Source organism: Ceratotherium simum, chromosome 17, assembly GCF_057802395.1.
Source record: "Ceratotherium simum simum isolate JZ-2026a chromosome 17, ASM5780239v1, whole genome shotgun sequence".
NCBI lineage: Eukaryota > Metazoa > Chordata > Mammalia > Perissodactyla > Rhinocerotidae > Ceratotherium > Ceratotherium simum.
In genome coordinates this window covers 42677068-42702669 of record NC_141916.1, presented here as the reverse complement: position 1 = coordinate 42702669, position 25602 = coordinate 42677068, and the positions used below count along the sequence as shown (strand labels likewise).

At 35.8% G+C, this 25602-nt stretch overlaps 1 protein-coding gene across 1 annotated transcript in view; it reads left to right on the top strand.

Moving 5' to 3' along the window:
• The window catches only part of PIK3C2G (phosphatidylinositol-4-phosphate 3-kinase catalytic subunit type 2 gamma), a 380793-nt gene that overhangs the window by 64382 nt on the left and 290809 nt on the right, over window positions 1-25602 (top strand). Inside the window, exons 6-9 of the mRNA XM_087442698.1 lie at window positions 3458-3560; window positions 8171-8241; window positions 17438-17501; window positions 25363-25422. Coding sequence (XP_087298824.1) covers window positions 3458-3560; window positions 8171-8241; window positions 17438-17501; window positions 25363-25422 — 298 coding nt within the window. The remainder of the gene's footprint in view (window positions 1-3457; window positions 3561-8170; window positions 8242-17437; window positions 17502-25362; window positions 25423-25602) is intronic.

The window sequence follows — 25602 nt, the reverse complement described above, 5'->3', positions numbered from 1 at the left end:
TTATGAAAATTGATCATGTGGTAAATGTAATAGGTCAGAGATGAAAAGATGTCCTCATTAAGGGGGGATGTTTGGGGAAGCTGCTATTATGTTGGAAAAATGTCTAAAATTGGAGCTGTATATCACTCTACTCAACAAATGCATTTTAGATAGATTGAGGAAATAAGTATAAAGAGCTAAACAGAAAGTTAGTGTTGCTATGAAAAAATTTAAGTTGAATTCTTTAAAGATAATTAATAAAGAGGAATCATTAAAAACTATTACTGCTGAATTAAATGTGGAAGAAACAACTTTAAAAGATTAGAACAATAATTATAATAACTTAAACCAATTCTCCATTCAGGTTGTCCCTTTAGTCCAAGTATGTGCTCTTTATCAAAGAAATGGAACTGGAAATTAGAGATAATTATTTATAGGTTTGGTTTATGCCAGAAAGAAGACACAAAATTGTAATGAACAGACCTTTCATCCTATATTAAAGGCTTTCTTTATTCTAATACCAAAACTTTGGCTATTGAGAGGCTATTTAAACATTTTTAGTTTAAAAATAAAATGTTTTAAGATAGCTGTCTTTTTTATAATTTGTATCTTTTAACTTTTTTGATCAACTGACCTACTACTTTTCTTGATTTCACCAGGTGAGTGATAACAGAATCTAGAACTAAAATTTGAAATGATCTCTACTTGAGCAACTGTAGGGCAAAGGGAGAGAACTGAATTGAAGTCATAGTAGGCTCTAAGTTTTATTTGAGAGTGTGGTATAAATAGTGATTAAATTGAGGTTATAACGGAAAAGATTTATGATACATTTTATTAATAAATTAGGTAACCACTGAAAGATTAAAAATACGTTTACGTCTCCCAAGACTCTAAAGATAAATAGAGAAAGAAGAGACTCAAAGAAGATGCAAACGACCCCAACAAGTAAAGAAAAAGAAATAAAAAATATATATATATGGTTAATATAAGCCTAGAATAGCATAGCAGAAGGCATTGCTATGAGAGGAATAGTTTAAATTTTCTGACTAAAAGACAAAGTCTCAGGAAATGAGTTAAAAGAAATTTAGCTATAGGCTAGAGACACTGCTAAAATAAAATAATCTCATTTTTAACAGAACTATATGTGTGCTTGGCCATTTATTTCAGCCGACACAAAAAGTGCAATGAACTCTTGGTAATTGTTATTCTGGAAACAGAGAAAGGGGAGAATTTTTATCTGTTTTGAATAGTTTAGGACAATTCAAATATTTTCCGTGAGAATATATCCCTGTAATGTAACTTTTTTTAAAAAAGAGAAAAATTATAGGGGAAAAAATCCTTTCAAAAATCTCATAATCACTCCAAATCTGATAATTACCCAGATCCCACCATACAGGAACACACAGTGTGGCAAAGATAAGGGAAGAACTAGGACCTACTTTTAGAAAGGGGTAGAACTGGCAGATATAGCCAATAAAAATCTAGGATCTTCAGTAAAATCTGAATTTTAAACAAAACTCAGGGCCGGCCTGGTGGCGCAAGCGGTTAAGTGCGTGCACTCCGCTGCGGCAGCCTGGGGTTCGCCGGTTCGGATCCCGGGCGCGCACCGACGCACCGCTTGTCAAGCCATGCTGTGGTGGTGTCCCATATATAGTGGAGGAAGATGGGCATGGATGTTAGCCCAGGGCCAATCTTCCTCAGCAAAAAAACAGGAGGATTGGCAGATGTTAGCACAGGGCTGATCTCCTCACAAAAAAGAAAAAAACTCAATTTTTTTAGTCTAAGTGTGTATCAAATATGACATGAGACATACCTCTACAAAATATTTTATTCATTGTTATCTGAAATTCATATACTGGCCATTTTCTATTTTATCTGGCAACCCTAGTAAGGGGTATACATACAAGTGGGTGAAATAAAGTCAGTTCAAGAAAGCAGTAGCCACATCTGAGGCTGAATTCACTGGATTGGGGTCCAGGGTCCAGACTTCAACACACTGAGAAAAGGAAGCTTTGAGAGCAAGGGGGGTCATTACCCTTAAATTGGTTCCCAGAATAGGAACAGGAAAACAGAACAGAAGTGTGGAAAGAGGAGTTGGGGTTGGGGAGGTAAAAGGACAGGAACTGAAGCATATGTAATAGAATATGCGAATGGCCCTGGGAGGAAGGCAGGAATCTACGAGCCCAAGAACTCAGCGAATACACAGGCCATGCCTTATGTCTAGACCAGCGGTAGAAATAACTCAAGGAACAATGTAAGAGCCCTATGAATAGCAACGAGACAGGAATCTAGGTTAGACTAATAGGAGGAATGGGAATGGGTTACGGAACACATGTGAATACTAACATTCACCATTTTGGCGAGTGGATAGGTGTTGGGTTTTCTTTAAAAATAGCAATTGTCAAAATAAAAAGATTTACAGAGAACTTAGCAGTTATCAACAGAGTAATGCTCTATTTGTCTCACATTATTGGGAATAGGTGGTCCCAAATACTTAATGCATTTTCCAGATAAGTGAATATATCACCTTAAGGCCCCCAATTTTTAATATAAGGGTTTTTTTTTTTTGCCTGAAGTCTTTCATGTATTTAACCAAGATCCTTAAAGTATATTTACATATTTCATCTTTTTTAATGACATCTCAGAGTCACTACAGATATCAAAATTTAAAGCTATAAAGGCGATCATATAGTAAAAGCGTTTAATTTAAAATAAATGTAATGATTATATTTAGAACAATAGGCTGTAAATCAGTAATTCACTGTGTTCATCACTTAATTTGTGACTAGCAAATATTTACAGAGAGAGAGAGAAGAAGGGAAGGAAGGAAGGAAGGAAGGAAGGAAGGAAGGAAGGAAGGAAGGAAGGAAGGAAGGAAGGAAGGAAAGAAGGAAGGACGGAAGGAAAGAAAATATAGTTACATCATTAGAAATTTCTGAAATATGTAGGCATATTTTTTTGTGTTTAATCTGCTTGTCAACACTTTGGCGTAGACATTAATGTCACAACTCTAAAAAGGAAAATATTGAATTTCAGATAGTTTAATTGGCTTGCCTAAGGTCATGGAGCTAATAAATCTGTCTCTAAAGCCTACGACATTTCTATCACACTGCTTTTAATACAGTGGCCTGCACATACATTTTGTGGCATCAATTAGACCTCCCAGAAGCATGTTGTCCTTAGCTTTGAGATGGCCGGATAAAACTAACTTTGAATATGTAAAGTATTCTTTATTAAAATTTCTTATGTCCATTCTAAACGTATCTAATAATATTCTAATTTAATGCGTTTGAAAATAATTGTAATATCTTGTCATTTAAAACTGAATATAATGAGGATATATATATATATAATGAGGGATATATATAAAACTTTTACCAGACTAAGTTGCAAAAATAAACGGAAGCAAAGTCAGGAAAATTTACCCTTGGGGGTACTATGAGGGGAAATAATTGTGTTCACTTTTTCTCTCCTTCAGTGATCACTCTTTGGGGAGCCACAAAATATTTCAGAAAGATAAATCTGTTATTCAACTTAATCTGCAGAATAACAGGGAAGCTCCAGGAAAGTTATCTCGAAAGGTAAGACTTTCTTAGAACTGGTTTCAGTTAGCAAACTGATCATTTTAAGGACAAGATTCCCATCTTTATAGATAGTTGCCAATTTGGAATTACATGGCTTAATGAATACAAGTTCATTTGAGTATATTTATTGAAACATAATGAAATATTTATCTAAATGCCTGTTAACAATTTGGACTGAAGCAATTACATGTACGCCTTACTGCAACCTCAGTATAGTAACAAATGAATTGGTCTCTTGGAAAAACCATTTATGAGAAGCTTATTAAGGTTATCATATTCGTACTATCCATGAATCCACTAGGAAGTGAATGGAATAGAAAATGTGAAGAGGAAACCGTTGAAGGAAGGAAAATAACACAACTCTTGTTCTATTTGAAGACTGTTTATGTTGATATCAACACAGTTTAATCAGGACAGATTAATATTCATAATATATATAATAAAACTACCTAGAAAGGGATTACTGTGCTTTAATGACACAGTTTGATGCTGTTAGATATGAATTTTATTCCCTGTATGATGTCTTGAGTTACTTCAAACCCAAATTGCACAGTATGCAGTGAACTTTGCTATTTTGGCAATTTTTATCTGTAGAAACTTCCAATTACCAGCTTTAAGCAAAAATCCCATCACCCTGTCATTTACATCAGATAACAGATTTCCAGTGCAGGATTCTTTTTTTCTAGTCTGAGGCGTTTCATCATAAAAAGCTGTCAGCTGCTGCACTAGGTTGCAACATATTTATGTGGAAGATAACATAATGAGGCCAAAAGAGAGTTGTTTAGAAATACCTTTTGGAACTGGTACCCAACTCAGCCAGTGTTGACAGCTCCAGGCTATGCATCTGAAATCTCTGCAAAGAAATATTATAAAGTACAACTAATACCCTCAATATTAGTAAACCTAAGAGTCTTCAAATTGTCCTCAACGTTGACGAAAAAATTGAAATCATCATGTTTCATTTCAACACAGGGGAAGAAGTGAAAATGTATGATTTTAATTTCTACTCTTGTTTAGAAGTAGCACATTCCTAAAAGAAAATAACATCTCCTTGGTAGCAATTCACTAATCACTAACATTTCACTTTCATGTAAATTAAGGTTTATTCTTAAATCCATATAACTCCACTACTCTGATATAGTATATATCGAGCATATATTTTATGTCTAGAACTTTAACGTTTCTATCACATTTAATCTTCACAGCAATTTTATGTGGCAAATACTGTTAAAGATAAGGACATTGAATCACAGGGAGCTCCATGACATTCCCCAGATCATATTCATAAAACTAGGAAGCAGAGGAGCTTGGATTTGAGTCCAGTCAGTGAGTCTCCACAGCCCATGCCATATGCTACCAATTTATATGACAAATATGCTTAGAATTTTGGGGCCACACACAAAAGTTTTAGATGTGAGTTTCAGAGCAGTTGGTCAAAATGCTAGCTTTGTATATTTTTTCCATTATTTTGTTTTGTTTTGTTTTCCACGGCTATATCCACATACCCCAAAGTCTGGGACATGATAGGTATTCAATGATAATTAGCCATATTAAGTATATATTAGGTGCCAGTAACTGTTATTAATGCTTCACTTGTATTAATTCACAATAGCCCAAGAGCAAAAATATTAGGGTGTTAGACTATATGATGTTTTAGTCTTTTACTATTAAAAACTCTAGAACTTTATTAACATTAGTGGAAACAGTTCAAAAATTTACTCATGATGTTAAAAATATTGCAAGATGGACACTGGTATATTATATCGAAATAATATGTATGTTGCGGTCTGATATATCACAATTTTTGTTGTAAACTTTTAATACCCATAGAGTAGGTTAAATTATAATTTCAATTGCAAACCCTATATTTGATAAGAAAATAAAAAATAAAAAGGTAATTGACTTGTTTTTAAAATAAGTTCTATAAAATCTTTCTGGAATAGGTATGCCATATTGATCAATTTAATATAACTGAGACAGTTTATCAACTTGTGACCATTCTTCATGATCTGAACTGCTATATTTAAAATAATTGACCCTTGATTTGTTTTTCTTTTATACATATATGACAAGAAGATAGTGAATGTTTTCCTCTCTTGATTCTACTGTTTAAAGTAGTGTCAAAATTCTCTGTGATTTTCATAATTTTAGCTGTAAGCTAAACATTTATGAATAATTATATTTTCTTTCTAGTAAAACAACATAAAATTGGCTTGATAATATTCTTTTTATATAATACTAGGAATATAATGATTATTATCATTCTATTAAATTTGTTGACACCATTGCCTTTCAGTAGATACTTTAGAGTTTTCTAATTGTAAAAGGCATTGCAAAGCTCAATTCATCTTAGATGACTTTCGTATTTTAAACTTGCTTGATTATACTGATATATGGTAATTTAGTTCTTATCTCATAAGATTATTCATCAAACAGGTTGTCAGTCTTTAGAAATCATCTCAGATTTCAAAATTTTTAAGTATCAATGACTGAGTCTTTTTTAAAAAAATTTTTTCCCTCTTTATCTCTCTCAAACTTGATCAAAGTATTGCCAACACTGTAGATATTAATCACAAAATCAAGATTTCTTTCTAGCTCAAAAAATCATTCATAGAACACTCACAGCGATGGATTTTTGTATGAAAAAAAGAAAAAAACACCTTAACTTTTTCCTATAGACCCAGGTACAGCCTTCAGCTTTGGATAAAAGTAAAGTGCACAATATATTCCATGGAAACTGCTCAACCTTTCCTCCAACCTTTTGAAATCCTTTTTTTTTTTTTTTTAATTTTTTGTTTATTGCAGTAACATTGGTTTATAACATTGCAAAAATTTCAGGTGTACATCATTGTACTTCTATTTCTGCATGGACTACATCATGTTCACCACCAAAATACTAATTACAACCCATCACCACACACATGTACCGAATTATCCCTTTCACCCTCCTCCCTCCCCCCTTCCCCTCTGGTAACCACCAATCCAATCTCTGTCCCTATGTGTTTGTTTATTGTTGTTATTATCTACTACTTAATGAAGGAAATCATACGGTATTTGGCCTTCTCCCTCTGACTTATTTCACTTTGCATTATACCCTCAATGTCCATCCATGTTGTCACAAATGGCTGGATTTCGTCATTTCTTATGGCTGAGTAGTATTCCATTGTGAAAAATTTTTCTTGTAAGCGACAATATGACAAAGGCCAATTTTCCCCTAAAAAGCATATCTGGAAGCCAAGTAAAGTGGTTTTAAAATGAATACGATTATGCTGTGCAGAAAGATGCAAATAAGTCACATTACGTATATGCTTGCTTTGGCTTTAACTTCTGAAAGAAGGCAAGGGCCAAATATTGCAGTTCAAATCTTACTATCTCTTTTTTGGCTCTGGTTTTCACTTTTTATCTTCCCTTTCCTTTTACTGTGTTTTCCATGCCTAAAGTTTAGCTTTCTCTGTCGCAGAAAAAAATTGTCTTACCACTATCACACTTTCCGATCTAGTCATCCCAGTGACTCTAGATGTACGTTCCTAGAAAGTAGGTCTCATGTTTTCAAGTTCCTTATCATTTCTACAGTGTTTCTTTTTAATAGCGTGTACTCCAGTGATGACTGGAGTACTTATAATAGCGTGACTTTAGTGATGACCTTATTCTCTCCATGTAACTTAGCTTCCTTCTTCTTCCTCACAAAACAACTCAATATAAAAATTAATTTACCTTTAACCTTAAGCCATATAAGGGTTTTCCTTCTGATGTGTTCTGTCAAACTCTAATAGGAAGTTTTAAAAATAGATTGTGTGTGTACTGACATACAAGGTTACAAGCACCCCAGGCATTAAGGGACTCAGCTCTCAAACTGAACGCCACTGTGCAGTGAAATAGTGCAATTATGCTGAAGTACGTTGCATTCTCTGCAGACTTGCATGGGGTATTCATGAATGCCTGTTGCAGAGAGCTAATAAAGGAGTTAAGATGTGAGAAAATGTGTGTGTGTGTGTGTGTGTAAATATGGACCATAGGACTGATATTTTGAGTAGTTCCTGCTCAACTTGGGAGAAAACACAATGCCACCCAATAACCCCTGGAATTTATACCTATCAGTAGTTGTCATTCATTAGCACAATTTAATGTTCACGAGATGGAAAGTTCTCTTACACTGACATCTTGGTGACAAGATGTGGTAAAGCTGAAAAATGGAGGAATTCATTCTGTGTCTGCCAGCCAACCTGGCAAACTGTCAAGTCTTATACTGCCATGGCATCTGTGGCCTAAATGTAAAGAAAATGTGCACGTAGGTGGGAGAACCGGTGTTTGAAAAACTGCCTTCCTGCCAGGAGAAATTACTGCTTGATTTTGGTGATGCAAGGATGTTTTTCAACCGTCCTTGAGGTTTATCCTCAACCGCAGTTCATCTTTCTGTTTCACTTTTGAAAAGAATGCTTATATGGTTAAGGAGAGCCTTGTAAAGTCTTTAAAACAAAGTATTAAAATGATGTATGAGGGTTATCAAAAGAGGTGAATAAAATGACAGCAGGAAGTTACAGACCTATTTTTATCTGGTATTCATTCCTATTCACTCTATAAATATTAATATATTCTGCTGTCTGCAGCATGAAGATGACCACAGTCAGTTTTATCTGAACCAACTTCTAGAATTTATGCATATTTGGAAAGTATCCAGGTAAGACATTTTATTTCCGTTCCAAGAGTACTTTCTGACTGAGTTCTCAAGTGCCAAATCACAATATTTTTCTGTTGATTGTAAAAACTGTCCTTTCACTAGTATCGTGGAAGCTATTGTACTTTTAATAGATATCTCCCTTTGGCAAATTCTGTTAATAATTATCTATTCTTCACAGCTATTCAGATACGTTTGGAGAGCTGCTAACTAACACTTTCCAGAATAATCTAACATTCATTTTAAAATATCTCTGCTACCAGTTATTACATTTTCAAGGATTTTTTTTTTCTCATTCATTTTGTGAATTTGAGTGTGCATGTGTCACTAAGCTCTTTGTATAACTGAATTTCCATATTTTGAAAGTCACCATCTCCTGCTTTAAATTCCTTGCTGGAATTCCTTGACAATAATTGGTATATCATAAAGAGAGGAGTGTGAATTCAAACTGGAAAACTTTCGAGTGAAGCAAATGAACATATCCTAATTGATTCTGATATCTAAATGTATGCAGGCGTTATTTGAAAGAATAGACCTATCAAGAAGCTAACCTGGGAGAAGATATCAATGCTATAGTATGGGTTTATCTGAAATTAAAGTTGTTCTGAGCTGAATGAGCAAAAATGGGGTGTGGGAGTTATATGTCATAAATCCCTAAAGCAAAGCCTGATATAAAAATATGAGATGCGTTAAAATTGTTTTTAATGACTATTAATAATAGCTATCACTTCATGGAGCTCTTATACATTTTGCAAACATTATCTCATTTAATTCTCCCTACAACGCTGTGATAACACATATTATCTTACTTCAGAATCAAGGAAACCAAAGCTCTGGACGCTTTAATAACTTGCCTATGCCACTCAGTTCATTAGTGGCAGGACTGAAATCAGATCTGTCTGAAATTTGCGAGGCTTTTTCTTTATTAAACTATTATTCTATATTAAACTATTGTGTCTTTGCATGTGTGACTCGCTTTCTTTCATCAAAAATATTCACACCATAAAATCATAGAATAGGTGGGACTAGAAAGGACTTTCAATATAACCTAATCCAAATTTTTATTTTATAGCTAATTACATGGATCAAGTATAGGTTCTCATCAAAATGGTATACAAACAAAGACCGTAGTTTCCTTGTTCCAAAATAAATTCATCCAAAAAACTGTAGAGAGAGACATCAAATCGGACAAATTCTTTAAAAAGTGGAAAATCCCTGCAACACAAAGAGCTGTTTGCACTGGTTTGGTGGAGGGTCGTGACTAGTAAGCGGCTGCTACCTGAGGCACAGAGAGACAAGTGGAGGCTGGGAAAAGGTGGTTAGACCAAGGCAGTTTTTATTCTGTTCCTGTCTCACCCTGCCATTGCCTGCCCCCCACAGAAGTCCGGTGGCCTTGACAGTTGTGCAGTACAGGTGTCCACAGGGTTAAATCAGGGCAAAGCGAAAGCTCTGCTGCCGTGAAGAGCAAGAGGAATCTCGGCAGGGGCAGAGTAACCTCAAAAGCTAACGCCCCCACCCCTTCCCTACAACCCCAGGGCAGTGGACTACAATCTGGGGAAACTCCAATTCCCAGTGCTGCTTCTCCTCTGGTAAGGAAATTAAAGAAAGTTGGAAAAGACATCAAGCATCATACAGATATTTAATGCCACAGCCACGGCTAAAACCAAGCATCTAACTCTTAATCAGTGCAGTTCCACTTCAGTTGTATTCTGCCCCCACCCTAATCTTTCTCAAATGTTATCTAGCACAGGTACATTTTCAACCTCATAAAGGCCACTGTAGATTTTGTTTTGTTTTCTTTTTTTCCCCAGCTTTATTGAGGTATAATTGATAGATAATTGATATATAACATTGTGTAAGCTTAAGGTGTACAGTGTGATGATTTGATAAATGTATATATTGCAACATGTTAACCGCAATAAGGTTAGTTAACACTGCCTTCACTCACATAATTACCATTTTGTTGTTGTTATGGTGAGAACATTAAAACTCTACTCTCATGGCAAGTTTCAAGTATACAATACAGTATTGTTAACTATAGTCACCACGCTGTACCTTAGATCCCTGGAGCTTATTTATCTTATAATTGAAAGTTTGTATCCTTTGACCAGCATCTCCTCATTTCCCCCACTCCTCAGCCCCAGGCAACCACCAATCTGTTCTCTGCTGCTATGAGTTCTGTGTTTTTAGATTTCACATATGGTATTTGTCTTTCTTTCTCTGACTTATTTCACTTAGCATAATGCCCTCAAGGTCCATCAATGTTGTTGCAAATAAGACGATTTACTTCTTTTTATGGGTGAATAACATTCCATTATATATATATATATTTATATATATACACACACACACATATATATATACACCACATTTTCTTTATCCATTCATCCATTGATGAACACTTAGGTTGTTTCCATGTCTTGGCTATAGTGAAGAATGCTGCAGTGAACTTGGAAAAGGAGATATCTCTTCGAGGTAATGATTTCATTTCCTTTGAATACATACTAGAAGTGGGATTGCTGAATCATATGGTAATTCTATTTTTAATTTTTTGAGGAACCTCCATATTGTTTTCCATAGTGGCTACACCAATTTGCATTCCCACCAATAGTGCACCAGAGTTCCCTTTCTCCGTATCCTAACCAGCATTTGTTGTCTCCTGTCTTTTTGATAATAGCCATTCTAACAGGTGTGAGGTGATATCTCATTGTGGTTTGCATCTCCCTGATGATTTGCATCTCCCTGATGATTAGTGATGTTGTTCATGTACTTGTTATTCATGTACTTGTTGGCCATTTGTAGGTATTCTTAGGAGAAACGTCTATTCAAGTCCATTGCCCATTTTTAAACATTTTTTAATTGTTTTTTCATTATTGAGTTGTATGAGTTCCTTATGTATTTTAGATATTAACCCCTCATCAGATATATGATTTGCAAATATTTTCTCCCATTGGTAGGTTGCCTTTTCATTTTTTTCATTGTTTCCTTTGCTGTGCAGAAGCCTTTTAGTTTGATATAGTCTCACTTGTTGATTTTGGCTTTTGTTGCTTATGCTGTGGGTATTGTATCCCAAAAATCACCACAAAAACCAATGTCAAGAGAGGCTTTTTTCCTATGTTTTCCTCTAAGACTTTACCGGTTTCAGGTCTTATGTGTAAGCCCTTAATCCATTTTGAGTTCATTTTTGTGACTAGTTTCATATGGGGGCCAAATTGCATTCTTTTGCATGAGACTATACGGTTAACCCAACACTATTTATTGAAGAGACTACCCTTTCCCCATTGATATTCTTGGCTCCTTTGTCAAATATTACTTGACCATATATGTGTAGATTTATCTCTGGGCTCTCAATTTTGTTCCATTTGTCTATGTCTGTTTTTATACCAGTATCATAATGTTTTGATTACTAAAGCTTTATAATATAGTTTGTAATCAGGAAGTGTGATGCCTCCAGCTTTGTTCTCTCTCAAGATTGCTTTGGCTATTCAGGGTCTTTGTGGTTCCACATTAATCTTAGGATTGGCTTTTTTATTTCTGTGAAAAATGTCATTAGAATTTTTCTTTATTTTTCATATCATTTATTGTTAGTATACAGAAATGCAACTGATTTTTGTATATTGATCTTGTATCTTGAAGTTTTACTGAATTTGTTTATTAGTTTTAATAGTATTTTGGTGGAGTCTTTAGGATTTTCTATATACAAGATCATATCATTAGCAAACAGACAGTTTTACTTCTTCCTTTCCAATTTGGATGCCTTTCATTTTCTTGACTAATTGCTATTGCTAGGACTTCTACTACTATGTTGAATAGCAGTTATGGGGTTGGGCACCCTTGTCTTGTTCCTGATCTTAGAGAAAGAGCTTTCAACCTCTCACCATTGAGTATGATGCATATAAAGGTCATATATGGCCTTTATTATGTTGAGGTGTATTCCTTCTATACCCAATTTGTTAAAAGTTTTTACAATGAAAGAAAGTTTAATTTTGTCAAATGCTTTTTCTGCATCTATTGAGAAGATCATATGATTTTTGTCTTTCATTCCATTAATGTGGTGTGTCACATTTATTGAATCGTGTATGTTGAACCATCCTTGCATTCCAAGGATAAATTCCTCTTAGTCATGGTGTATGATCCTTTTAATGTGCTGCTGAATTTGGTTTGCAAGTATTTTATTGAGAATTTTTGCATCTATAATCATCAAATATATTGCCCTGTAGTTTTCTTTTCTTGTAGTATCCTTATCTGGCTTTGGTATCAGAGTAATTCTGGCCTCATATAATGAGTTTGGAAATGTTCCCTCGTCTTCAAGTTTTTGAAAGAGTATGAGAAAAATTGGCATTAATTCTTTAAATGTTTGGTAGGATTCACCCATGAAGCCATCTGCTCCTGGACTTTTCTTTGTTGGGAAGTTTTTGTTTACTGATCCAATCTCCTTACTTGTTATTGGTCTATTCAGATTTTCTATTTCTTCCTTATTCAGTCTTGGTAGGTCGTATGTTTCTAGGAATTTATCCATTTCTTCTAACTTGTTCAATTTTTTGGCATGTAATTGTTCATAGCAGTCTCTTGTGTGTGTGTGTGTGTGTGTGTGTGTGTGTGTATGTGAGGAAGATTAGCCCTGAGCTAACATCTATTGCTAATCCTCCTCTTTTTGCTGAAGAAGATTGGCCCTGGGCTAACATCCATTCCCATCTTCCTCTACTTTATATGTGGGACGCCTGCTACAGCATGGCTTGATAAGTAGTGTGTAGGTCCAGGCCCAGGATCCAAACCTGCAAACCCTGGGCTGTTGAAGTGGAGCACACTAACTTAACCACCACACCACTGGGCCATCCTCCATAGTAGTCTCTTTTGATTCTCCTTTGTCTCTTGTAACAACTTTTGACTTAAAGGCTATTTTGTTTAATACAAGTATAGCTACCTTTGCTCTCTTTTGGTTTCCATATGCATGGATTATGATTTTCCATCCCTTCACTTTGAACCTATGTGTGTCCTTGAAGCTGAAGTGAGTCTCTTGTAGGCAGTGTATTGTTGGGTCTTGTTTTTTTTTTTTCCATTCAGCCACTCTTTGCCTTTTGACTGGAAAATTTAATCCATTTACATTTAAAGTAATTATTGAGAGCTAAGGACTTACTATTGCCATCTTGTTTATTGTTTTCTGGCCGTTTTATAGTTCCTTTATTCCTTTTTTCCTCTCTTGCTGTCTTTGTTTGTGAATTAACGATTTTCCATAGTAGTACACTTTGATTCCCTTCTCTTTATCTTTTGAGTATCTACTACAGGTTTTTGCTTTGTGGTTACTCTAAGGCTTACTTAAAACATCTCATAGATATAACAGTCTATTTTATGCTGATAACAACCTTATTTGCATACAAAAGCTCTACTCTTTCCCCCTATATTTTATGTTTTTGATGTCAGAATTTACAGCTCTTTTTATTGTGTAACCATTAGCAAATTACTGCAGCTATAGTTATTTTTAATACTTTTTTCCTTTAATCTTTATACTAAAGTTAAGTGGTTAACACACTACCATATTGTAGTATTAGAGTATTCTGAACCTGACTACTTAACTTACCTTTACCAGTGTGTTGTATGTTTTCATATGTTTTCATGTTACTAATTAGCATCTTTTCATTTCAGCTTGAAGAACTCCTTTCAGCATCTCTTTTAAGGCAGACCTAGTCGTGAAGAATTCCCTCAGTTTTTGTTTGTTTGAGAAAGTCTTTATCTCACTTTCATTTCTTAAGTATTTGCTGGGTAAAGTATTCTTGATTGGCAGGTTTTTTTCTTTCAGCACCCTAAATATATTACCCTACTCTCTCCTAGTCGGTAGGGTTTCTGCTAAGAAGTCTGCTGATAGCCTTATGGTGGTTCTCTTTTATGAGAAAATTTTTTCTCTCTTGGTGCTTTTAAAATTCTCTCTTTGTCTTTGACTTTAGACAGTTTTATTATAATATGTCTTGGAGAAGATCATTTTGGATTGAAATTATGGGGTAACCTATTACTTCATGAACCTGGATGTCCAAATCTCTCCCCACATTTGGGAAGTTCTGAGCCATTATTTCTTTAAATAAGTTTTCTGCTCCTTTCTCACTGTCTTCTCCTTCTGGGACTCCAATGATGCATACGTTGCTTCTCTTGATGGTGTCCCATAAGTCCCATAGGCTTTCTTCATTCCTTTTCATTCTTTTTTCTTTTTGCTCCCATGATTGGGTAATTTCAAATAACATATCTTTGAGTTTACTGATTCTTTCTTTTGTTTGGTTCTGTCTTCTGTTGAAGCTCTCTATCGAATTCTTCAGTTCAGACATTGTATTCTTTAGCTCCAAAATTTGTTTGGTTTTTATGTTTTCTATCTGTTGAATTTCTCATTTTGTTCTTGAACTGTTTTCCTGATTTTGTTAAATGGTTTTTCTGTGTTCTCTTGTAGTTCTCTGAGCCTCTTTAAAACAATTATTTTGAATTTATTGTCAGGTAATTCATGTTTTTTCATTTCTTTGGGGTTAGTTGCTAAAGTTTACTGTGTTCCTTTGGTGGTGTCACATTTCCCTGATTTTTCACGATCCCTGTAGCCTTGTGTGCCTCTGCGTAGGAAGAAATAGCCACTTCTTCCAGATTTTATATGCTAATTTCAGTATGAAAAGACCTTCACCTCTAGGTGGGGGTGAGCTGGAGCATGCTATGACCCTAGGTCTAGTGGTGCAGGTCACCAAGTGCAGGGTCTTGTGGTGGCTCCAGATCTGGGGGTATAATTTCTCAGCTCAGGCTGCTGGAATCCACGGCATCAACAACTGTGGTGGTCCTTGGCAAGTGCTGCAGTGGCTTCAAGGGCTGTTGTCATCCTTAGTGGTGCCTCCAGGTCCAGCATCTAGGGACCAGGGCAAGCAGCAGTTGTTGCCAGATCTGGTGATATGCACAAACATAGCTGTGGAGGCCAGCTGCAGGTACTTGTGTAGTGGTAGGGGCTGGTTGCAGACACAGACATAGTGCAGGTACACAGCCAGCAGCAAGGACTAGGACTCGCTACAGATGCACTGGCAGCTATGGGGGCCCTGGTTGTCAGCATGCTCTCCTGTGGCTGCAGGGTCTTGCCTTGGTCATGCGTATAGCAGTGGAGGCTGTTATGGGAGTCAGGCCAGTCAGGAGCAGGTGCACAGCTGGAGGAGCTAGTTACAAGCAAGCCCAACAGTGCAGACCAGTGACAGGAAACAGGGCTGAAGCTGAGCCCACGAGCAGCTCCAGGGGCTCTGGCTGCTGGTTAGCACTCTTGTGGCTGCAGTGTTTCCCCATGGGCATGTGCATGGCAATGGAGGCCAGTGATAGGAGTCAGGCCAAGGGTGTGCAGGTGCAAGGCTTGGGGGTTAGCTGCAGGTGAGCCCTGTGGTGCAGGCCAGTGACAAGAGATAGGGCTGAATCTGGGCCCACACACAGCTGTAGGGGCTTTGGCAGTCAGTGTACACTTCCATAGCTTCCGTATCTCACCATAGATGTGTACATGGCAGTGGAGGCTAGTGATGAATGTCAGGTTAACAGCATGCAGATACACTTTGGAGGGGCTAGTGGTGGGGTCAGCCATGAGGGCTAGGCTTGCATCTTTTTTTTTTTTTTTCTTATGAGGAAGATCAGCCCTGAGCTAACATCCATGCTAATCCTCCTCTTTTTGCTGAGGAAGACCGGCTCTGAGCTAACATCTATTGCCAATCCTCCCCCCTTTTTTCCCCACCAAAGCCCCAGTAGATAGTTGTATGTCATACTTGCACATCCTTCTAGTTTCTGTGTATGGGACGCGGCCTCAGCACGGCTGGAGAAGCGGTGCGTCGGTGCGCGCCGGGATCCGAACCTGGGCCGCCAGTAGCAGAGTGCGCGCACCCAACCGCTAAGCCACGGGCGGCCCTAGACTTGCATCTTGCATTAGCGCAGCCACAGAGGCCTGGGCTGGCTGTAGGTGTGGATCTCAGGCTCTGGCAGGGGCGGAGGGTGGGGGGGGCTAGGAAGTGAAGAGAGATGCAAGCAGCTGTCATTTGCAATGTGAATACCTGTGAGGGAAAAAAACCAGTGAAATATGCAGGGGGTCTGTGATGGCTGTGTTGGCCCATGGTTTCTTCAGTACCCCCAGGACTTTGTTTTCTGAAACACAGTGTCACTCTGCCTGCCCTCCTCAGACCACTTTACAGTGTCATTAAAAGATCAAGCACTAGACGTCAGAAACTTTGATTTCAGTCTCCCTCTTCCCTGACTTGCCTCTCTCTTAGAAGTTGGGCAAATCACGTACCTTCCTTAGTTCTAGGAGTTTTTCCATAAATAGATATAACACCTAATAGCAAGGTGCTGGAGCAGGTACATTCTTGGGAATCCTTTTAGTTTTCGCATCAGGTTTTATAACAAAAACCCTCCCACTCTAAAATCTTTTGCTACTCTTTTCCTATACCTCCATTGACTTTTACACATCCTACGCATTTTGTCTTTGAACTGTTAGAGGGAATCCAACTAAAGTGATGATTTAATAAAGGATGAGGAAGCAGCTACTGTAAAATACATTGGTGTGTTCTTAATGCTGTGTTTGTGTGTTTTATGTTTCATTATCCAATTCGATTCAGGAGCTTTCATGACAAATAGGAAGGGAAAAGTCAATAATGTTCGGGAAAATGATTCTGAACAGTGAAGCCGGAAGAATCTCTGCTTGACTCACATGTATTCCACCTAAGCATAGGTAGAGCTGGAGCAATAACAGAAGCAAAGGAGAGAAAAACACAGAGGTTTGGTGTCAAAGACGACCCCATCTATAATAAATATAGGTCATTAATCCTGAAAGCAATTCTCAACAAGATTTTGCATATTTAACATTTCTTGATGTTAGTGTTTGCCATCATCTGCTTATGAATCCCTCTGCAACTTACATTTTGAATTAAGAGTAGTTTGATATAATGAACAGTCTTTGAGAGGTTTGGTTAATTGGTCATGGATTTCTTTGGAGTTCTAAAGTTTTCAAATATGTTTGTAGTGATCAAGTTATACGAACTTTATAAGGCACCCATCTGAAATTGTTTTTAAAATTATGTCAACAGTAATCCTTTTTAAACCATGCCTGCTATAGAATTTTGGACAAAACAGAACTTGTAATAAATCTGCTAAAGGTAACACAAGTTTTCTTTTTCCCACCCAATTTTAAACAAAGTTGTGTTGTTTTTCTTTCCAGACAGTGCCTCTCAACAGTGATCAAAAAGTATGACTTCCACCTGAAGTATCTATTGAAAACCAAGGTATTAACTTTTGTTACTTCATCTATCAATTAATAAGCAGTTATCAAGCATCTACTATTTTCTAAAATGTTGCAAGTTTCTGAAGATATAAAGGTGAATAAGGCAGAGGGTCTACACTTGAGGGGCTTTCATTCTATCACAGCAAAATTGACAAGTATATAGGTGTCTGCAATAAAATGTCATAGGTACTGTGAAAGACCTGTGTATGTACAGGACACATAAAAGAGGATTATCAATTTTACTTATTTGATCTGAATGTTAAAAAATGAGTACGCCAACCAAAGAAGGGACATGGTAAAGGAAGGTGAGAAGTAAAGATAACTTTCAGCAAAAAAACATGAACAGAAGCAGTTAGGAAATAACCTGGTGTGATTAGGAATCTGTATGAAATTTGGAATGGCTACAATTAGGGTTCAAGGTGAGAGCCTGGAAAGAGACCAAATGAAAGGGGCAAACAAGAGGCAAGTTATATAGGATCCTAAGGACATTTTATGGACAATGTGATGATTTTCTGATTTATCAGATGATGACATGGAGCCATTATACAGGGCAGTAGAATGACAGATGGGTGATTAGAGGAGCATTTCATTAGCCCAAAGAGATGAGGAGGGCGTGAATAAAAACTCTACTATAGGGATGAGTAGCAGCAGACAGATTCACAACAGGTGAAAATGTGCAATTTACATGATTTGGTGAAAGACCGTGAGCAACAAAGGAACAGTGGGTCTAAAATACCTCCAGATTCCTAGCTGCTGAATGAATGCGTGGAGATGTCAATTAAATAAAATAGTGAAGATAGGAGAAGCTAGCTTGGCAGGGGAAAATGATGGATTCAGTCCAAGACTATTGAGATTTAGTCACCAATTGGACATCCAAGTCACCGTTAAGTAGATCATTTCTTACACTTTGTTCTTCTAGGGCAGGACTAGTCTTCCACAGATAATATATGATATGATTACATAAAATTGTACAACTAAGAGAATGTTTTTAGAGTGAGGACTTCTTTTTCCATAAATAATTGACTCCTGATATATATAAAAGAATACAGATATTAAGTAACTATGCCTAATATTAATGAACAGTAAATTGTTCTGAAAATAATGAATATTTCTTGATGTAGATATCAAACATACGTGAATTCCACATAAATATCTAAAGATATGGTGATGACAAATACATGACTCATATTCCTTCCCAAAGTGTAATCCTTTCTCACTTTAATTCCATTTTTCTTTCTTGAGCCTGCCCTGAACCCAGAAGTTTAAAATGTGGAATGTGAAAGGAATTCGAAATTAGATTGTTTTAAGTCTCATGAAAGTTTCATAATTAGTACTTCTTTCAGCTTGATTCTTTATCTTTGTGATAGTCGTTCTTTCTAGTGTGGCATTTGAAATTTACCAGGTACCCTGGGCACATTGAGACTTCATTTCTAGATCATTTATGTCTCTTGACTATATGTAGATATAATTTGAGGTTATCATAACTTACTTATGGGTGAATTTCAATTATCTAAATGTCTCAGTACTGCTCATGTATCACAGATGTCTTTTGATACACACATACGCACACACATGCAAATTGTTGAGAATCTATAACAGTTCTTAATTTCCAAATACAGAAATTTGGTCTTATTATTCATATATGAAGCCTCTAACATTTTTGCTTTGAAAGAAACCGTTGACTATTGTGAATTTTTTCACTATGACTCAAAAGTTGGCAAAACATCAAAGAAATACTGTCTTTACATTAACACTGGCAAATAGTTATTATCACCCACATCTGAATTATTTTATAAATAGGCCGCAGTGTCTGCGATTTTCCACATGAACTCCATCCAAAACAATGAACTTTTTAAATGAAGCATGAAGCATCAAAAGTCAATATCTGAGAAGTGAGGACAGACTGTGATATTATCAATTCACAATTTTGCACTTTCCATTTGACAAGTGCATTAAATAGCATTACATCAAGTATTGACCCTCTGCGAGAATAGGACCAATTTGAAAAATAATGTTTTTTATATTTCTCAAACTTGGATTATTACATGATTTGAAAAAATAACAAACAAGCAGGCTGAATAAATATGACATGAATATTATGGAATAATACAGATAATTTAAATTTCAAAATATTTTCTTTCCTCAGTGATGGTTATTTAACATATTTTAGACTTGACATATTATATTGGGCATCCTAAACATTATGTTTGTTAAAAGGCTAGTTTTGTAAGTCATTTCCATAGAGCTTTTCCTTTGGACATTTTTTCCCTCTCTTCTATTCCACTAATACCCTGAAAGGTAAGGAATATTTTCTGTATGCATTCTATATTCTGTATTCATCTCTAACATTTCAGAGAAATTAAGAATAGAAGAATAAGAATTTTCCCCTGAGGTATTACTTAATGTTTACTTAATGCAAATCACTGAACTATTTACTCACTGGAATCAAGAGACATGGAAGTCATAACCATGCTCTGAAGTTGCTGATAATCTTGGAGAGAGAGCATATTCACATAAATAATGTACACAGAGTGATATATATTCAGAACAATGCGGTGTAAAACCAGATTTCAACGTAGGTAAAAGACTCAACTCCTGATTCAAAGTTGCTTCTTCCCAGCAGCCTCTAATGCATTGTCTCCAAAATTATTATTAAAATGCCAATTAGGACCTTTAGAGAAAGTTGACAATCACTACCACTGATGACAAACTCACACTAGAATCTAGTAACTGGTGAACTAATTATAGACAAGATGGATCTGGATTGAGAAAAATCTATTCATGCTACAAAATGTGGTTTGGCTTCATGAAACATCTACCTGGTCTGAAAAAAATTAAAAATCTCCAAATCCTTTACCATCTAGCCCATGACTCAGACTGTACCAATTAGATAACCAGAAGAATATGGCATTTCTGTTATTCAGGTTTAGGTAACTCAGTGAGGAAGGCAGAATAATACTTATCTCACATTTTCCCCTCCCCAAGACCAAAATCCAAATGTATTCAGCCTCTAGATGAGGCTGAAAATTCCATATATAAGTAGAAAGAAAGGAAGCATATGGGAATCTTTTACATTTAGCTTTTTTAGAACGGAATCTCTCTTAGTAACAAGTAGATCTATTGTCGAATTTTCAGAAGTTCCAATTTCAAACATAACTGGAACAGAGTGGCAGTAAGAACAGAATTTAGGAGCAGATTCCAAAGTCAGATAGATGTATATGCCGACTGTCCGCCACTATGGAAGTTTTTATTCAACATTCCTAGAGTTCATATTATTCATCACTAGAGTGGAGATAATAAAATATAATATAATGATATATTTAAAAATTAATGAAACAGTGGATGTAATGTGCTTAATATAATATAGTGGCTGGAAGATAAAAAGTGTTCAAGAAAAGATAAGTACAAGTGTTATTTTATTGCTATTAGAGTTACTATTTTTAATATTATTACTAAAGTAGAGGACTGTGTAGGATCCAGAAGAAAAATGTCACAAAACTGATTTGCACTCACAATAGAATATAAGAAGAGGTGGGAAAGGAGCAAAAAATCATAAGAAGAAAATAGAATAAAATGAATAGATAACAAGGACCAGTTGAAAGGTCACCAAAAGAGAAGTCAAGGTGATAAAGGCAGGTCACAAGGAAAATAAAACACAATTGCGGAATTGGAACGTACCTTAACAGAAATAAAGGGCATACTGAAACTACTAAAAGTCAAATCTATTATGTATTGAACACTCCCAGACTTGAAGAAGAAAAAATAAAAAAGTGAAAGTAGATCTTCAATAAGGAAGATAATCACCAGCCAACAGAATTTGTATACCTCGTGAGATGCAAATCATTGAAGGGTTTTATCAAAGGAATAACATGATCTATATAAAAAATAAAATAACATTGTATTTGGGATTTGTTCAGTGAATTATATAGTAATGAAGAACATATAATAATATATATAGAAGTGAAATAATAATATAGAGCAGGCATTCTTATTAAACAATAAGTTTAGGAAAAAAATATTGCCAATATCATAGGATCTGCCCATGTGCCACCTCATATCTTTTTTCCTCTACATTAGAATTATCCTTTGGTGAAATGTATTTCATAGCTTTTCTTTACCATTTCACCACCAAAGCATCCATTAGCAATATAAGGTTTAGGTTTCCTTTTTAATGTCTACCTAAATGGAATCAACCAGTATGTACTTTTTGAGCTATGTATCTTTCACTCAACATTGTTTTTGAGATTTATCCACCTTGTTCCATGTGGTTTTGATTTTTTTTATTTTCATCGCTGTATAGTACTCAATTAGATGAGTAAATCTCAACTTAGTTATCTGTTGTACTGTTGATGTACATGTGAGCGATTATCAAAGGTTTTCGAGGGTTTATACCTAGGGTCATAGACTTACAAGATATTACCAAACACTTTTCTAATGGGGTTGTACATATTTCACAATATTTGAGAGTTCCCATTGCTCCATTTTTTTCACCAACATGTGGTATAGTCCAACTTTTAAAATTTTTGCTTACATGAGGTTTATGTAATGCTATCTTATTTCAGTTTTAATTTTCATTCCTGACTGCTAATAAATTCATGATTCTTTACTCTTTTTAAATATAATATCAAACTGTCATCTTTTATAATTTCCATATTCAAACATTTGTCCATTTTTCTACATTTCTTTATCTTTTTCAAATAGATTCCTGGGAGTTATTAATGTATTTACTCTTCCTTTGGTTATGTGTATTGTAAATAGCTTCTGCTAGTTGGTGGCTTGTCTTTTCACTTTCATTATGATGTCTTACTTATTAAATCAATTTTCTCAAAGTTTAATTTATATAAAATAAAATACACTCATGTCAACTGTATAGTTTGACTAGTTTTGTAAATGCATATACCTATGTAACTACCACAGAAATGAAGATATAAAATATTTCCATTACACCAAAAAATGCTGAAGTGCTTCTTTGCAGTAAATCCCTACCACCCTAAACATCATGCAACCAAAGATTTACTTTATTTCAGTATGGATTTCTTTTGCCTTGATCTCCAGTAGAATTTTACTAGAAATGATAAGAACAGAATCCTTGCCTTGTTAATCTTAGGGAGAATGTCACAGTCTTTCACCATTGAGTATGAAGTTATTTGGAGTTACGTAGTATGGTATGAAGTTAGTTGCCCTTTAGTAAATTGAAGAAGTTTCCTTCTATTCCCAGTTTGCTAAGAGTTATATCATGGATGGGTGATGACTTTTGTCAAATGCTTTTTCTGTATCTATACAGATAAGCATATGGTTTTTCTCATTTATTCTTTTCAAATTTTAAAAATATCTTTGCATTATTGGAATAACCACACTTTGTAAAGATTTAGAATCCTTTCCGTATATTTCTGGCTTCAATTGGCTAACATTTTGTAAAGGATATTTGCACCTATATTTATGAGGGATATCAGTCTATATTTTTATTTTCTTGTAATGTTGTGGTTTGATTTTGATATTGGAGTAATGCTGGCCTTATAAAATAAGTTGAGAAGTGTTCCCTCCCACTCTGTATTCTGAAAGAATTTGAGTAGTTTTGGTTTTATTTCTTCCTTAAATGTTTGATAAAATTCACCAATGAAATCATCCCTTGGGAGTTTCCCTTGTGGGAAGGATTTTAATTATAAATTCAATTTCTTTTAATTAACATAGAACTATTCAATTTTAAAGCCACAAATTTCCCTCTAACTTTTAGTGGCATCCCACAAATTTTGATGTTGGTCATTATTTCTTTAAATATCTGTCTGCCTCATTCTCATCTTTCCAGAACTGCAGTTGCATATGTGACTTTGTCTGACAGCTCTTAGCTGTTGTGTTCTGCTTTTTCTCCCTACTGTTCTTTCCCTTTGTGTTTCAGTTACAAGAATTCTCTTGATCTATCTTCAATTTCATCGATACTTCCCTTAGCTGTGTTCAATCTGCTGAGCCCACTGAAGGAATTCTTCATCTCTAATATCATACACATTTTTATATTTCTATCATTTCCATTTGACTCTTTCATAATGTTTCCATCTCTCTGCTAAAATTCCCCGTCTGTCCATGCATGTTGTCCACACTTTCCGCTAGATCCTCTAGCATGTTAATCATAGCTATTTTAAAGTTCTTGTCTGTTCTAACATCTGGGTCATTTATATAGTTTGTTAATTTTTTCCTCTACTGACAATGGGTTGTTGCATCTTGCTTTTTTGTGGGGATCCGAATTTTTTATTGAATGCTAAACATCATGTGGAGAAGAATAGTAGAGACTGAGGCAAATTGTATTCATATCTGGAAATGAGCAGTGCTCTTCTGTGATGCTGTGAGTATGTAGGGTTGATACAATCTAGATGAGATTTGACCTTTATTTGTGTTTGGTTGTTGCTATCATCATCATGGCACTTCAGGCTTCAAATCCCCCAGTGGTTAGCTCTTATTACCTGTACCTACGTGGGGCCTGTGGTACCAGAGCTTTTTTCTTAGCGTCCCTGCTTGCCCATGCCACAGAGACGATCCCTCTCAATACTTTTGGCTCTCCCCCAGCAGTACTCTGCTCTGGTTTATTATTCAAAATAGACTAGTTTTTGTAGTAGGGTAAAGTGAGTTCTGTGTTGTAATGGAACACAGCCTTGTGCAGACTGTGTTCTTAAGCCTCAGGATGGGAACTTTCTGAGAATTCCTGCTCCTCCACATGGCAGCCAAACTGTGTGTTATATCTGCAGTTAGTCTTATATAGAAGAGAGTTTTCTGCCCCTCTTCCCAGTGGTACCTGACATCTGATTGGTATCCATGTAGGATCCTGGACTCAAAACAGGGTCTCCTGTCCCTTCCCCAGGAGCAAAAGGTTTTTGCTTCTACTTTTTCCTCGTCAGCAAAAGATCCTCAGCTATGTCTACCTTTCCCCCAGAGGCAGACTGTTTCGCTTTCTCTCTCTCTCCCCCAAAAGCAAGAGATTTTTTGCGTGGGATCAAGGTGACAGAGGGTGCTCTGCCCCTCCTCATACCATCACTTTCCTAATACCATTAACCAGCAGCTTAAAGCTTTTGAATCTTATGAGAGAAAGCTCCACAGAAGTGGGCAGAGCTTCATGCCATATAGCAGAAATAGCTGATCATCTGCTACACACTGCACCACCGAATGGACCTTCAGCTTCCTGCGCTGCCTTCAATATTCCCCCTGAACAACTGGTAGGCATCCATGGAAAAGAGCTTGCAAATGATTGTAAACAGTCCTCCTGTCTTGGACTCCCAGATATTCCAAACTGACATGATAGATCACACCTGGCCTTTAAGAATTTGTTAAAATTTTAGCTGATTTATTCTTACCCTCTTGTACTGTGGCCACCTCTTTCTTCTGTGCTCTGCCGAAGGTCAAAGACTTTGTGTGCCCCATCTCTCCTTGGAGGGGCCTATCACTCTTTGGAATTCAGTATATTTGGTCACCTTGTGGCCTCAAATCTCTGATGGGGTCAGAAAAAATTGTGATTTTGTATATTATCTGCCATTTTTCATTGTTAGAGTGGGATCAAAGTTCTATATTTTAAGCTGAAATGGAACTCCAAAGACTATTTTTAATCTTTAAGGAACAATTTATAATAGCAATAACTACTAAACCTGGAATGAAAATAATTCTAAATTCTCAATTTGTCTCCAACCTTATTAATTGAATTTGATAATTTTCAGTATATAAATATAAATAGAAATTCATTAAGGTTTATATAAAACCTGAAAAATGGCAAGCTGTTACATGGCTATTTAAACACATATTACTTTTGTCTCCATCACAGCTAAATGAAAGGAGGGAGGGAATCTTATGCTGTTTTTGTTTTGTTTTGTTTTGTTTTCCAGAAAGATGCAGAGGAGAAAAGTTTGTCACAAATCTTCTCCAATGTTGAAAATACTTTTAAGGTATGCTTACTATCTACAGTATTAGAATGCTGCTCCTTCAGAGTCTATGATACATCAAATATTTCCTAAAATAAGCTTGGAATATAGCACATAAAATAACATCACAGCATTATTATCAGTTTTCATTAACCCAAAGAGTCATAGAGTTAGAAAGAATTTAGAAGTAGTCTAGTCTAAACT